General features: G+C 48.1%; 4 protein-coding genes across 4 annotated transcripts; 3 read left to right on the top strand and 1 right to left on the bottom strand.

Annotated features, from left to right (window-relative positions):
• Nucleotides 1-545: 545 nt before the first annotated feature.
• FOXG_20358 (uncharacterized protein) lies at nucleotides 546-2,065 on the bottom strand (the record flags this gene model as incomplete). The annotated part of the gene is made up of 2 exons (XM_018400639.1): nucleotides 546-1,271; nucleotides 1,397-2,065. The coding sequence occupies 2 exons, from the start codon at nucleotides 2,063-2,065 to the stop codon at nucleotides 546-548; spliced, it is 1,395 nt and encodes a 464-aa protein (XP_018248602.1).
• Nucleotides 2,066-3,236: 1,171 nt separating this feature from the next.
• Nucleotides 3,237-5,236, top strand: FOXG_10725 (uncharacterized protein; the record flags this gene model as incomplete). Its single annotated transcript, XM_018390201.1, has 7 exons — nucleotides 3,237-3,471; nucleotides 3,713-3,895; nucleotides 3,957-4,291; nucleotides 4,345-4,469; nucleotides 4,522-4,817; nucleotides 4,874-4,975; nucleotides 5,040-5,236. The coding sequence occupies 7 exons, from the start codon at nucleotides 3,237-3,239 to the stop codon at nucleotides 5,234-5,236; spliced, it is 1,473 nt and encodes a 490-aa protein (XP_018248603.1).
• A 587-nt stretch (nucleotides 5,237-5,823) lies between these two features.
• Nucleotides 5,824-7,774, top strand: FOXG_10726 (uncharacterized protein; the record flags this gene model as incomplete). The annotated part of the gene is made up of 2 exons (XM_018390202.1): nucleotides 5,824-6,633; nucleotides 6,695-7,774. 2 exons carry the CDS (start codon nucleotides 5,824-5,826, stop codon nucleotides 7,772-7,774), a joined length of 1,890 nt encoding a protein of 629 aa, XP_018248604.1.
• A 1,622-nt stretch (nucleotides 7,775-9,396) lies between these two features.
• FOXG_10727 (uncharacterized protein) lies at nucleotides 9,397-11,678 on the top strand (the record flags this gene model as incomplete). Its single annotated transcript, XM_018390203.1, has 5 exons — nucleotides 9,397-9,406; nucleotides 9,459-9,832; nucleotides 9,895-10,342; nucleotides 10,401-10,735; nucleotides 10,782-11,678. The coding sequence occupies 5 exons, from the start codon at nucleotides 9,397-9,399 to the stop codon at nucleotides 11,589-11,591; spliced, it is 1,977 nt and encodes a 658-aa protein (XP_018248605.1). The 3' UTR covers nucleotides 11,592-11,678.
• Between the last annotated feature and the right edge of the window lie 1,885 nt (nucleotides 11,679-13,563).

Consider the following 13,563-nt stretch of genomic DNA (forward strand, 5'->3'; position numbering starts at 1 on the left):
GGCATGGCCCTGATTAGTCGGGCTATGTTACTCTGCTTGCTAATCATCCATTACCCCGGTCATCAAACCTAGCCTGCTCTGGCATATTATACCCGGACCTCCTGCATATCTGATAAGTACTTCCGAGAAACTCAAAAGCGTATGATCTGTTCCGAGCACAATTGGAGAACGAGCCGAGCAAGGTAACCGCAAAGTTTGGCCAGGGTCACAAGTCATCATGCAACGAAGACGGAAAACTTTGAGGCCCATCCTGTGTGAGCACGGCAGCATCCAGTACTTGTGACAGTAAGTCACGGCTAGCAGGAGTGGTGAGATAATACACGAGCTTCTACAGGCGACGGGACTTATGAGATCACGCCACCATCTTGATGTCTGGAAAGGTTACACAATATCTACGTCTCCTAGGCCATCCCAGTTACTGTTGAGTTGTAAGGCTAAGAAGGACGGAAGATCTATGCAGTGCGACAGGTGAAAGACACATCGTACTGCTGGAATGCAATGTAATGTTATCTATACGTCACCCCTTCGTCCCCATCAACAAGCATCTAATCCCACTCAAGCTCACCCATTCGCGAATAACGCCCATTTTGACTACCGAGATATCCAATGACTTCCTCGGCTGTCGTTGCAATCCTCAGAATATCAACATCCTCTGTGCCAACAAACCCTGCCTGTGCAGCTTGATCAACCCAATCTAGCAAGCCCTTGTAGAACCCGCACACGTCAAAGACACAGATACCGCACTGGTGTATACCGAGCTGGTACCAAGTCGTCGTTTCAAGTAGTTCCTCTAAAGTGCCGTATCCGCCGCTAAGAGCGACAAAGCCGCTACCAAGGGCACCGCCAATGACTGCGTCGATCATGAGTCTCTTGCGTGTGTGCATGTCCTTCACAACGGTCCGGCTTCCGAACTTTGATGGATCTGCATTTTTCTTTATGAGTTTCTCTTCGTACTTTGCGAGCGCGACGGGAATGATGCCCTGGACGGCACTTGGGCCCGAGAGCTGAACCAGAGTGCTGGCAATGGCGCCCATGATCTCAGTTGTTCCACCACCGTAGACGAGCTTGTAGTTATTACTGTGCAGAGCAAAAGCAAGATTCTTGGCAGCCTGGATGTGCTTCGGATCATTACCCGACGAAGATCCGCCACTGGTGAAGGTCAGCTTAATCTCAACAATTCGAGAAAAGGGGGGCGCTACAATAGACAAACGACTCGAGACTTGGAGTTCGAGTTCAATGTGCCGTTGTTGGAGAGTCTGATAGTTCGAAAACTGTAGCAAAGCTCGTTGAGCATGGATATGGCAGGTATCTCAACATCCAACGTCCAGGAAGCCTTGTTAGTGACAGGGAGGCTCATGCATACTACACCGGCTTGTTAGAGGAAAGGGTTCAGGACGGAACGTATCCACTCGAGCTGATGGAAGCCGTACTGCAAAGTGTTGGCGTTCATGAGTGCGAGACCCCTCTGGAATGACGACTGACGGGCGCTGCATGACATGTCTGCTTCGAGATATGGATAGAACTCTTGGTACCCTATGGCCTTCCACACGCCTTTATGGAAGCATGCGCTGTCATCAAGCAAACTCTGCTGAAGATCTCTCAGCTCCTCGAGTTCGCCAAGGAGACCCCTCTCGAGCATCTCGCTGGCTCTAACTTGGATGAACTGCCAGTATGCAGATTGACGTGGTATCAAGGTTGCTGCAATGAACCGATACTGACGCTTAAGTGCCTCATGCAGCAAGGGTATTGCGAGAGATGTTGAGCCGCCGACAAGAATGGGGAGTTTCCCTCGATTTGTGACTTCCTCCACCTTATCTGCAGCCATGTCCACAAAGTCATGAGGTTCCTCATCAGCCTCAAGGTAATCGACCATGTGATGAGGAACATCATCTATCTCTTGAACGGTAGGCTTGGCGGTGAGAATGCTACCTGCCTTGTAACACTGTAAGCTATCCACGGAGATGACCTCGCTCGGAAAGGCCTTTGCAATGGCAACGCCCAGCTTAGTCTTTCCGGACGCAGTAGGGCCGAAGATAGCAATGCAGAGCTTCTGATTGGCTTGCATCTTTACGAAAGTTAAAAAAAATGATATCTTGAACGAAAACCCGAGGTGAGTTAATAAAACATCCCGTGGCGGAACAGATCTCGTTGGAGCTTATATAGTCGAGATCCAATTCTGGCATTTTATATATCCCATAACTACGCGCTTCTTGTAAATTGAAAAGACTCATAAACGAGCTCGTACCGATGCTCTCGTTCCGATTCCAAGCATGATAGGAAGTACGGATAGTTTTCTCATGACACCCTCATCACAGCGTTCCATGACAAGCACGGAGTACTTCCGCAAACTATTATATGCATAACACCGTATATGGAAACTTTGTCACGGCTTCATAAGCCGGCTAACAGGGGTATTGACAATTAAGATTCGACAAGGCCGATCCGGGATAGACGGACAGGGGTCCTGATAGCCATGCATGTCAGTAATCGGTAAATCGCTCGGAATGACGTTCCGTGGTTAACTGCCGCTAGTTGTATATTGTATTACACGCAAGCTGAGGTTATTAATGCCGCGTTTCTTCGACACCATCAATTGGATGTGTTGGTAAAGCTCGAGTATTATCTGCTTTTATTCACTATCTATACCCGTTATGTCTAGACACCAAGCTCTCTGACATGGAATCGGAGCCACAAAATCGGCAGGTGGCAACGCATGAAGTGACAATGGAGCTACCGAGAGTATCAACGTCGATTAACGCAGGTCACCCTAGAAAGATGAAGCTAAAATGCCAGTTCCTTGATATCATGCTATGTCAGACAAAATCCTTCACCAGTCTTGATTTCATCCCTGCGGCTATTGTTTCACCAGCTTGCTCCTCATGTACAGAAGGCAGATCTAGCCCAATCCATACCATCACATCAAATTAGCTCCCGATTTATTCCTAAGGAGGGCGAATCAGCTTGTTTGAGTAGTAATACCTTGGAGGTGAGACCAGTGTGCTCGGGCCTGTCGTCTATTCTCCATGTCTGCAATATCTGGCAATGCGAAGCTCTACCTGTCTGTATTTTTCGATGTATTTAATAAGCCTAACGGAAAGGAGTCTTTGGTTGCCTTGTTAGTATTTTTGTTGACCGGAATTTTATCATCTCGAATATCACCAAGTCTTTTATAACCTACCCATCGGTGTTGCCCCAAGTCCTTCTGACGCTGCGTCTAATCTAATACCGCTTCGACAATGCATCCGACTTCACTGGCCATCGGAACCGGGCTTTCATCCGGAATACTTGCCCACATTCTAATATTCAGCAAGGGGGAGTGGGATCTTTACACCATCAAGATACTACAAGGACTTCTCATAGTCATTGTTCTCCTGGCACTGAGCTTCAAGAGGCTGGGAACTACAGAGGCTGGGTCGCCGTACCAGCGTCTTCGAATCTACCATAGCATCCATATACATGGTGTCTTTGATGGTTTTAGGGACCTTTTGCAACATATTCCTTTATCGCATCTGCTTCTTTCATCGCTTGTAACAGTTTCCAGGTCCTCTCATGGCCAAAGTCTCCAATTTATATCTCACCAGGCGTTCCGTCGCCCGATTCCAGCTCTACAAAGAGATCCAGAACCTCCATAGAACATATGGGGATATTGTGCGAGTAGTTAAGTGACAATAACCTCAACTTATACCTCTAGAGCTATTCTAATATTGAGTAGGGCCCTCAGCACTATCGATCCTCGATGCAAAGGCCTTCCATGCCATACACGCCAACAATTCGCCCTGTCGCAAAGGACCTTGGTACAATATCGAACAGCCGGCCATCTCTCTCCACATGACGCGCGACAAGAACGATCATTCTCGTAGACGACGAGCTTGGGACAGGGCGTTTAGCTCAAAGGGTAAGTTCCGAAAAGCCTCTATCAAGCTTTGACAAACATCAGGACTAACTAGTTCGCATAGCCCTCCGAGATTACGAGCCCCGCGTGGTCAAATATACCAGCCAATTACTCAATCGACTAGAACAGAGCCAAGCCACAACTATTGACATTGCGAAGTGGTTCAAGTTTTACAGCTTCGATACCATGGGTGACCTGGCTTTTGGTCAGAGCTTCAACATGCTAACAGACGGCGTTAAGCATCCATTCATGGCACTGGTTGAGTCGCATATGGCAATGGCCGGTACCTTTAGTCAACTGATCTGGATGTTTCCCCTGTTCAGGGCGATGCCGTTCCTTGGTCGTGAAGATGCTATCTTCCAGAAATGGATTGGGAATCAAGTTCGCCATCAAGAACAGGTATGTCATCACAGTATTTAACCTTCCGGGGGGAGGCTGATGTGACGATACAGAACGAACCGGACCTTCCGAATATCTTCTCCTGGCTCCTTGAAGATTATAAATCCCAGCTATATCCAAAAGAGCAAGATTGGCTAAGCCTACAAGCTGATATGCAGCTTATAGCTGTTGCTGGAAGGTAAGGCGACGTCCTCTGCGTGGCAGAGTCTGTCGGCTAATCTTCTGTTCAGTGATACTACTTCCGTAACACTAACTTGCCTGTTTTACCTATTGGCTACTAATAAAAATGCGTGCATGCGGCTTCAAGAGGAGATCGACAACTTGTTTTCCAGCTCTTCACAACCTAATCACTCGAGCTTTTCCAAGTTGACATACCTTCAAACTTGTATTGATGAGACACTGCGACTTTTTCCTCCAGTTCCATCTGGATTGCAGCGCATGACACCTGCAGAAGGGCTACAAGTCGGTGAAATCGTCATCCCTGGAGGTACCATAGTGACTGTTCCCTCCTATACGGTGTATAGAGGTACGTTCTATGATCTGAGGGCGGAATGGGCTTGTTCAAGTTAACATGACTGACAGATGAGCGATACTTCACCGCTCCTAATGACTTCGTTCCTGAGCGCTGGATGATAAAACCAGAAATGGTAAAGGACGACTCGGTTTTTGCTCCATTCTCAGTTGGTAAGTTCCAGTTGTTTCTGCCTCGCTATTTCCTTGCGTGCTTGGGATTAACCACATTATTCAGGACGCTATGCCTGCGTGGGTAAGCAATTAGGCCTTATGGAAGTCGGCTACGCTACCTGTATGATCTTACACCGCTTTAACATCTGCCTTTTTGGTGAGGGAACTATAACAAAGCCGGCGTTTCTCAAGGGTCTTAGAGACCATTTCACACTAAATGCCCCTGAGCTTAATGTTATACTTACAGCTAGGAAGCACTGAGCTATAGTACCCGTCCAGCTTTATTTGCTCAAGCTTCAACGCCCTGGACCAGTTGATTATAGGTTGTTACTCCAGAATATTGGAACAACCGAGTCTAGAAACCCAGAAAGCCTGATTGATACTACAGAGAACTAGCTAAGATCGTCATCGAACAAATATAGCATCTCCCTCGTATATGATAGGCAGATCAATTTCTAAGGCTACATATTACTCGACAGGTTATTAATCACCGTAAATAGAATTGTGAAACTGATTTCCATGAACATATATTATATAATACTATTCGGCCAACATGTCTCACACTCTTACTCTTCGTACCGGAGAACTGAGTACAGGTTAACTTGTTGTAATAGGGACAGGGATTATCAACAAACCAGTTAACTTGTTTAAGATTAGACCCATACAGTCAGGTCAATAACCCACCGAGCCCGCTTGCCTGAAACCCATAAATTTTACAGCATCACATCTCAACATCACTATCTACCGCCTAACAGAGCCGACACCTCCTGATTTTGCCTTTGATCAGTTCGCGTTCAATATCCGACTATATTATGTACTCCTTCAGCTGTCAAATCTGCGGCGTCGACATGGCTACCGCCCGCATCCGCACACCAGATGAGCCGCCTAGCGCAGCGTGGAATTTTGAGGGTGCCGATTATGTTGGCTTCTGTAAATGGCCGTACCCAGAGGAATTCAAGGACAAAGATTGCCGGCAATGCACAACTGAGGATCGGGGTCCAGCTAGACCTCCAGAAGTTGATCCTTGGCCGGACCTGGACGACGAAGATGACCCAGACTGGAAGCCAGATGCACAGAGTTCCAGCGATGAAGAACCACTGGAGTGCGACTCAGGATGGGAGACTGAGAATGACGGTATAGAGCCTGAAGCCTCATCTTTCTCTGGCAAAGAGGATAGCCATTACTCAAATGATGCACCCGGCCGGTATCCTCTTACGGATTTCTATACTTCCCCGTATCTTGATCGTCTACCACACGGCACATGGCATAACGGCCGCGCATATTACTCTGGCAATCGGAAATATCCACAATCATGGCCCTTACAAACGATTAATCATTCGAACGTTCTCCCGGAGCACATCGCCTCACCCACTTGCCAAAGCCTCCAAGGCATCAGCGGCCATGTCCTCAGCGTTGCACAAATGAAGAACTGTCGGAATATTCGCTTTCTCGTGCCCAAGGCGTCAAGTTGGAGACCTGATGCAAGTGACCAGATTCTCGAAGGGAGCAGTAGCAATCTGTTCTATGTATCGGGGGAGTCCAATGGTTCAAACATGATCGAAAGCCGCCATTTCAGAGGATGGCACTCGTTTTACCCGTCAAGACATGGCTTGAAAGAAGTAACCACGAGCTGGGAGTTTATTGGCGAGGGCTGTATTGTGAGTCTATGCCCCAAGCTATGTTTCTCACTCTTTGGCCTTTGCTAACAGTACATGCAAGGAGCTTGAAGATTCACTGATCCCACTCCCAGCGCATTCTTACTGCTTGGATATATACGCAAAGTTATCCTTGCGGCGTCTTGGCTATGTTGAACTGAATGGACTTTGGCACTGGCGCGAGATGCGAAATATGCCGGCCTCGTATGGCCTTGGAGATTGTATTCCGGAACCGAGGCGCACACAGTTACATTTGCCAGAGTTGCAACGAGCCCGCCAAGACTGGGATTATCCCTGGCTCCATACCCCAGGCGACGAGTGGATTGTTGCAAATCCTGCTGAGATCCCAGGCATATCTCGAGTTTTGGAGTCATGCATAAAAGATTTATGCATTGAGGGATATACCCAACAGACGACAGGGTTCTTGGCCCTGCCTGCTGAGATCATTCAACATACTCTGTCGTTTCTTGACATTACCGACGTCGACAGCACGGCCAAGACTTGCAGGGTGATATTCAAGCTTGCGCAGCCAATATTCAGAGAAATTGTACTGAGAGACATGCCTTGGCTGTGGGAGGTTCTTGAGAATAACGAATATCCCGCGTCTCGTGACTGTCTACCAACATGGGATCCTCTCTGTCCTCTTGGTGCTCCACCTCCAACACTCCCTGTCGGACTAGAAACTGAAGAGGAGGAGGAGGATCGATGGGCACTAATTCTCTTTGAGGACCCTGAGATGGAACAAGCTCGCAATGTGACCAAGGATGCTAACCGTCAGCGCCGAGAGGAGATCATTGCACCTTATCATGAAAAGCTGAAGGCCTTACTGAAGGATTGGCACAGCTTTCGTAGAAACGTGGAATCTTGGATACATGGGAAAGGCGAGCGGCGCGATATGAATTGGAGGCGAGTATGGCTCCTATTCAGCCCCGTGACGAGCCCGTTGCCGGGTATAAGAAACAGGGCAAGGATCTGGGAGGATTGCGAGAGTATCATGGACTTTGTTGCTTTGGCTCGTGAGGGAGAGGATATGGAAGAAAGGCATAAGGAGTTGGAAGCCAAGATATCAGAGCTGATTGATGAGAGCTCATATGGGATGCCCGATACAGATCCGGATGTCCCTAGTTGGCTGCAAGCATATTAGTATCGGTTCAATTAGATTTCACATATAGTTACTGCAAAAGGAAATCACAGAGGTCTTAGAATTCCCATGTCAATCCTGACACGATAGATAGATTATTCTCGTATTCTTGTAGCTATCATCAACTCCCTCCAGAGGCGAAAGCCTGTTGAAGAGTCAAGTTAGATGAGTTATGAGGGCAGCACCGTAATTTCTAAAGCACGTGTTAAATCCTAAATATTACAAGAAGACCATTATCATTGCGAAGCGCCAGAGATGAACGGGCATTCCCTTATCTCCACTACCCAAAACGGGGAGATTCGTCATACCAGAAGGTAGTTTTGATGTGAGATTACGTAGCAGAATAAGAGCTGCTCTCTGCTCTACAACAGTCATCGATGTCAAATTGTATGGTCGATAATGAGCCGACGCCCGTAGAACTCACATAAAGAGGCCAGGCAATATCTCTAACCGTTACAGACCGGCGCACATCAAACTGCAAGCTGTATATGCAGTACTCAATAAGTTCGTGGGCTCGTATGATCAGACTCTCTGATAAAATAGCCGAACATGCATATATATGCACCAACAGCCGGTGCTGCAATATGCCTCGCCGGGCGATCATGCAGGGTATGTCGCGTTTCAATATGCTCATCACTTTCTCCAATGGAAACTCTTTTTGCAAGCCATATCGTTCGCGATTCTGCGGGCCATGGCAAATAGGAGCGGTATCAACGCAAGATGTGACGGCACAAGATTGTTCTCGTTGTGTAAATAAGGCGTTATGCAATAAGTTAGACTCAGAGTCGGGCAGCCAGTACAGCCCAGAGATCTGGTGCGAAAGTGTGGTTGCTCTCGCAGCTACAAAGACATGAGACATATAACTGGCACAATTAAACAGGGCTGCCATTCAAGTTGGAAAACGATGTCAATTTAACTGTTCGTAAGCTTTATTTTGGTGATACCACGGCTGTCTATCAACTGATCGTTGTCCGGTTGACAAAGTGACTAAATGCTACAGCGCATCAACTCACCCCAATCAAATATGACATTTGTTACCCTTCAAACCCATCCATCCAGCGCACATATTCCTCAGCCCTTCTGAAGGTAAACCTTAGCAATTTGGGAGGTTTGTACTTCAGCAATGTTCGGTCGCTCAATTGTCCTACCAACCAACCTCGAAGGCTCACGCCGATCTCTCTGCCAGTTGCGAGAATAGCAGTTCTAGAACCGGCCTCAAAATAGTTAATTGACAGCCCGCGGGACTATTGTTGGTGGCATTTACGCCAATGTTACGCCAGCCGTTGGTAGCCTACAGCATGGACATCTGCAACCCTATCGCGATTCGACAGCTTCTGGTGATGGTTCCGGGGTTCGGGCGCCGGAGAAGCAGACGCGTCACCGATTTGCTGCAGGAATGTGATAGAGACGATGGTTGGTGAGAACCGAGAGCAAATATGCATTGGAATGGATACCACTGCATAAAAGGCTACTTATTGTTACATCGTCTCTGGCTATATCGTATAATCGTCCACTTTTATACTCTCGGCTTGGCCTGTTTATCATTATTGATAGATCACTCATCCCCGCATTTCATATTCGTATTTCGCAACTTACCAAACTGCAATCCATAGTATTATCTCAACATGGAAGCTAGTAAGTATGTCACCCAAATAGAGTTGCTCTCCCTCCAACACTAACGTGGAAGGCAATGGGATTTCTGATACCTATCCCCCGGCCGCAAGCCTGCTTCAGCTCTTCGATGAACGGCCTATCCCTGTTCTTCCACTAAAGATTGTCGAAAAGATATCATTTGAAGACGTCGATCCATCAGGCCAAGCCACGGCCGTTGTCAAGACATTCCACGATGCCTTGAGAGAAAGCGATATCCAAGCTCTTCAAGACTGCTTCTTTGCTGATCAAGCCTACTGGAAAGATGCATTGGCATTTACCTATCATTTACGAACGTTCTATACTCCTTCAGTGATAAGTGCCAATTTGTTGGAAACTAATAGAGCGAGAGGTCCCTCTATAAGATGGAATATGGAGAGTGCAGTTTTTGTCGCTGCGACACCCGTACTGGTAAGTTCGCTTCCAATCATCAACAAGTCGAACAAACTAATATCGGCTTCCTAATACTTTAGCAATTCATTGACGTTGCGTTGTCGTTTAAAACGGCATCGCCCGCAGCTTCATCCAGTGCAAGGATCTTGCTCCTCCCAGTTGAGAGCAGCGAGGGCAGCCTGGAGTGGAAGATCTGGATCCTGAGCACGAAGCTTGAAAACCTTGATGTTCATCCAGAGAATGAATCTCTTCTTCACTTACCTGGTCGCAACTTGAGTGGCATGACAGAGATTGATACCGAAGTTTTCATCATTGGAGGCGGCAACGCGTTAGTCCATCGTCTGATTGCTTTCTTCCTCATTGGCTTACCAACTTCTAGTGCTGCAGCGCTCGCCGCTCGGCTCAAGACCTTTGGAGTCGAGAGTATCATGGCTGAACGGAATGCCCGTATCGGCGATAACTGGGCCAAGCGCTACGATTGCATGAAGTTTCATGTGCCAACTTCTTTCTGCGACATGCCTTACATGGGTGAGCTAAACCGAGACTCTCTAGAGACGGGGATCCAACTAACGCGTGTTTATCGCAGGCTACCCAGAAGAACTCCGGGGCCTTCACCGTCTGGGCAAGGATGAACTGGCGAATCACCTCGCACAATATGTCACGTCATTCAACCTCAACGTCATTACTTCGGCAACGGTTCAGTCAACAGTTTACCATAAGTCAAGTGCGAAATGGACGATTGAACTACAAACTCCTGCTGGAGCGGTTACAGTGACTGCTAAGCAACTTGTTCAAGCAACGGGCGTTTCCTCGCAGAAGCCTTATGTTCCTACTATTGCAAATGCGGAGATCTACAAAGGGATCAACATCCACTCGTCGGGTTACAAAAATGGAAGAATATTGGTCGGGCAAGGCGTCAAAGTACGTGAACCATGCTCTTAATAGTCACACGTTCTAATATGCCCAGTCGGTTCTCATCATAGGTTCAGCAAACACGGCTTTCGATATCCTCGCCGACTGCTACACAGCTGGTCTAGAGCCGACAATGGTCGTGCGATCGCCAACATACATCTGCCCATTCGAGTATATCTGTAACGACGTCAGTCTCGGCGCGTACAACTTTGACGTCGCGCGTGGCGACAGAATGTTTCTCATGCTTCCATCCGCGGTAGAAGGTCAACTTGCGCGAAATCTCTTCAGAGTTCTTGCTTCCAAAGAACCTGATCGATATACTACTGTCAAAGAAGCCGGATTTCCTGTACTCGACAGTGCAGACCCTAACCAAGCACTCTTCTCTAATCTGATCGAGAAAGCAGGTGGGCACTACGTCGACGTCGGCACAACTGACATTATAGCCCGAGGCAAAGCCAGCGTCAAAGCAGGAGTCGAGCCAATTGCATTTACTCAAAGTGGCCTTCGATTCTCAGATGGCAGCTCGGCCGCCGCGGATGCCGTGATTTGGTGTACCGGTTTCGCAGATCGTGACGTTCGCTCGGTAGCCGCGGAGATCTTGGGAGGCGAAAAGCACACTGTCAGCAATGAAAGGATTCTAGGACCTCGGGAGATTGTAGATCGTCTCGACGCAACATGGGGCGTTGACTCTGAGGGCGAAATACGAGGAATGTGGAAGAGGCACCTGAGACTGGAGAATTATTGGGTCATGGGGGGTTATACGCAGCAACATCGGTGGCACTCGCGGACGTTGGCTTTGCAGATCAAGGCTGCTTTGGAGGGTATACTTCCTCCGGCTTATCGGGAGACTCTTGGGAGAGATTAGTTGTCAGCCTAGAAATCCCCCGACTGCCGAGGTGGTGATTATTGATCAAGTCCGACCGACCGTGTCTTTGAGAATCTTTTTCTCGCGTGACGAATCTGTAATGTTTAGTCTGTCTGACAGTACGGTAGTCCCATAGTCCACGAATAAGGATGTATGGTCCCCTGGATCCATATGCTGTCTTTGGGGGCTCTGCCACCCTCCTTTGCGGACATCCCGCAATACGACAAACACGTTACATCACAGCTTCGGATCGAACTCTCAGCAGCCCGGACGACCAGAAGGAAAGTAAACCAGGCGATGAGACAGGATAGCTCTTTTCTCCAACTTCAATAGCTTGTTACGCATTTGTAAAGCTCGTCATATCGATCTTGAGAATGGCAACCAAGTGAGGCATTCAAACATCAGCAACTTCGCCTAACCTCCACTACTCCTCCGTCCTCGCCTCGATCTACGCCGAGAACAGCGAGGCAAACACCCAACTCCCCTGCAGATCCATGTCTCAGGGCAAGGTTACACCCGTAACCATCGATCGATTGAATAACACGTCCGAGTAGATAGGGCGGTAAGTTCCGTACGGATGCGGATGGCTAGCCCGATTTTATCTGCTCCCAGTCAGCGTGAACAAGGGCTGAAGTTATGGCGTGTTTCAAGCTTGGGCTAATTTGCCCATTATTCTTTATTGTATGGGCCCACCACGTCGCGCCGACAAGACAGGAACAGGCCTCCAATTTCGACGAGTGGCGCAGATTGATTAGATGAGAGGTCGAATAGGTGAGGCACAGCAATGGATACCCTCCGTCCTGGGGTTTTGATCACTGCTCTCAGTCGCTGTGCCGTAAAGCTTGTCTACTTGTATTTCGCCTGCGTCAGCAGCTCAGCAGTATGGGTATTGTTATCGGTTTCGATTAATGTAGCCAATCCCAGTGAGGACTGGTACTGGAGCAGTTGTGATCTAAGGTGTGAAGTGAAATGCTCAAGAGAAGTGCCATATTTTTGTTTCATAGCCTGGGGAAGCAACATTTAGAAAAGACCTTAATAACTTGACTTTCTCTCAACACTAAACAATCTATAAAAAAACACACACTAACCAAAGAATTACATTAAGTTTCTATGTTTGTTATTTTTTATAAGATTTCTTAGGCGCAGCATATAGAATTCTGTCTCTTTGTTTGTTTTTGTTTGTTTGTTTGTTTGTTTGTATATTTTTCGTCTGGGTGGCTGTAACGAAGCCAGATCTCCTACTGGAGCAAAAGACGTGCTGAGCTAGCTAGGTACAGGGAAACCCCGCTTCCTTCACCATCCAGCATACCAATGGCACAAAAGGTGCTGTATTTCTCAAGCCCGTCACCCGTCAGCGGGTTCGGGGGCAATCTATTGTCGAACTTTTTCCACCGACCAGAATTCTCTCGCGCATCACTACATCTGCCGACGCAGTCCACAATCTCCAGTAACCAAGTTGTAGCTCGTAGTCGACTGTCGCGGCGGCAGGGAAAAACCTCGGGAAGGAATCAGAGGCCGACGGTGCGGCTTGCCTTCAAAGGAGAAAAACCCATCGCAATCGGCGTCGTTGATCGGGAGGATGTCGCTACCGATGCCATGGGCATCGTCCTCCGATATCTAAGGCGTTCTGGTTCTGAGGTGCCGCCATTAGATCCGACAAAGGTGTTGTCAGAGAAGGCGAACTCTCCAAAATTCCTTCTCTGAAAACTGCTGTTAGGGAGCCGATAGCATCCCCGCAGTTTTGTGTGGTCGCGTGGCCTGCAGAAAATCCCGCTCCTAACACGGCACTAACAGTGCGTGCCAAGAAAGAATTTTTACAGGGGAGAGTTAGAATTCTGTCTCTTCTTCAATCGTGGCTTGCTCTAGGGTAACGGCCATCCTCGACCAGACTGCGAAAAGCTCAGATCTTACCAACCAGTGCCAATCGACCCACGCAGCACCACTTTTCTTAATCCCGTCGGCAATGGAAAAG

This window comes from Fusarium oxysporum, chromosome 7, assembly GCF_000149955.1.
Source record: "Fusarium oxysporum f. sp. lycopersici 4287 chromosome 7, whole genome shotgun sequence".
Taxonomy (NCBI): Eukaryota; Fungi; Ascomycota; class Sordariomycetes; order Hypocreales; family Nectriaceae; genus Fusarium; species Fusarium oxysporum.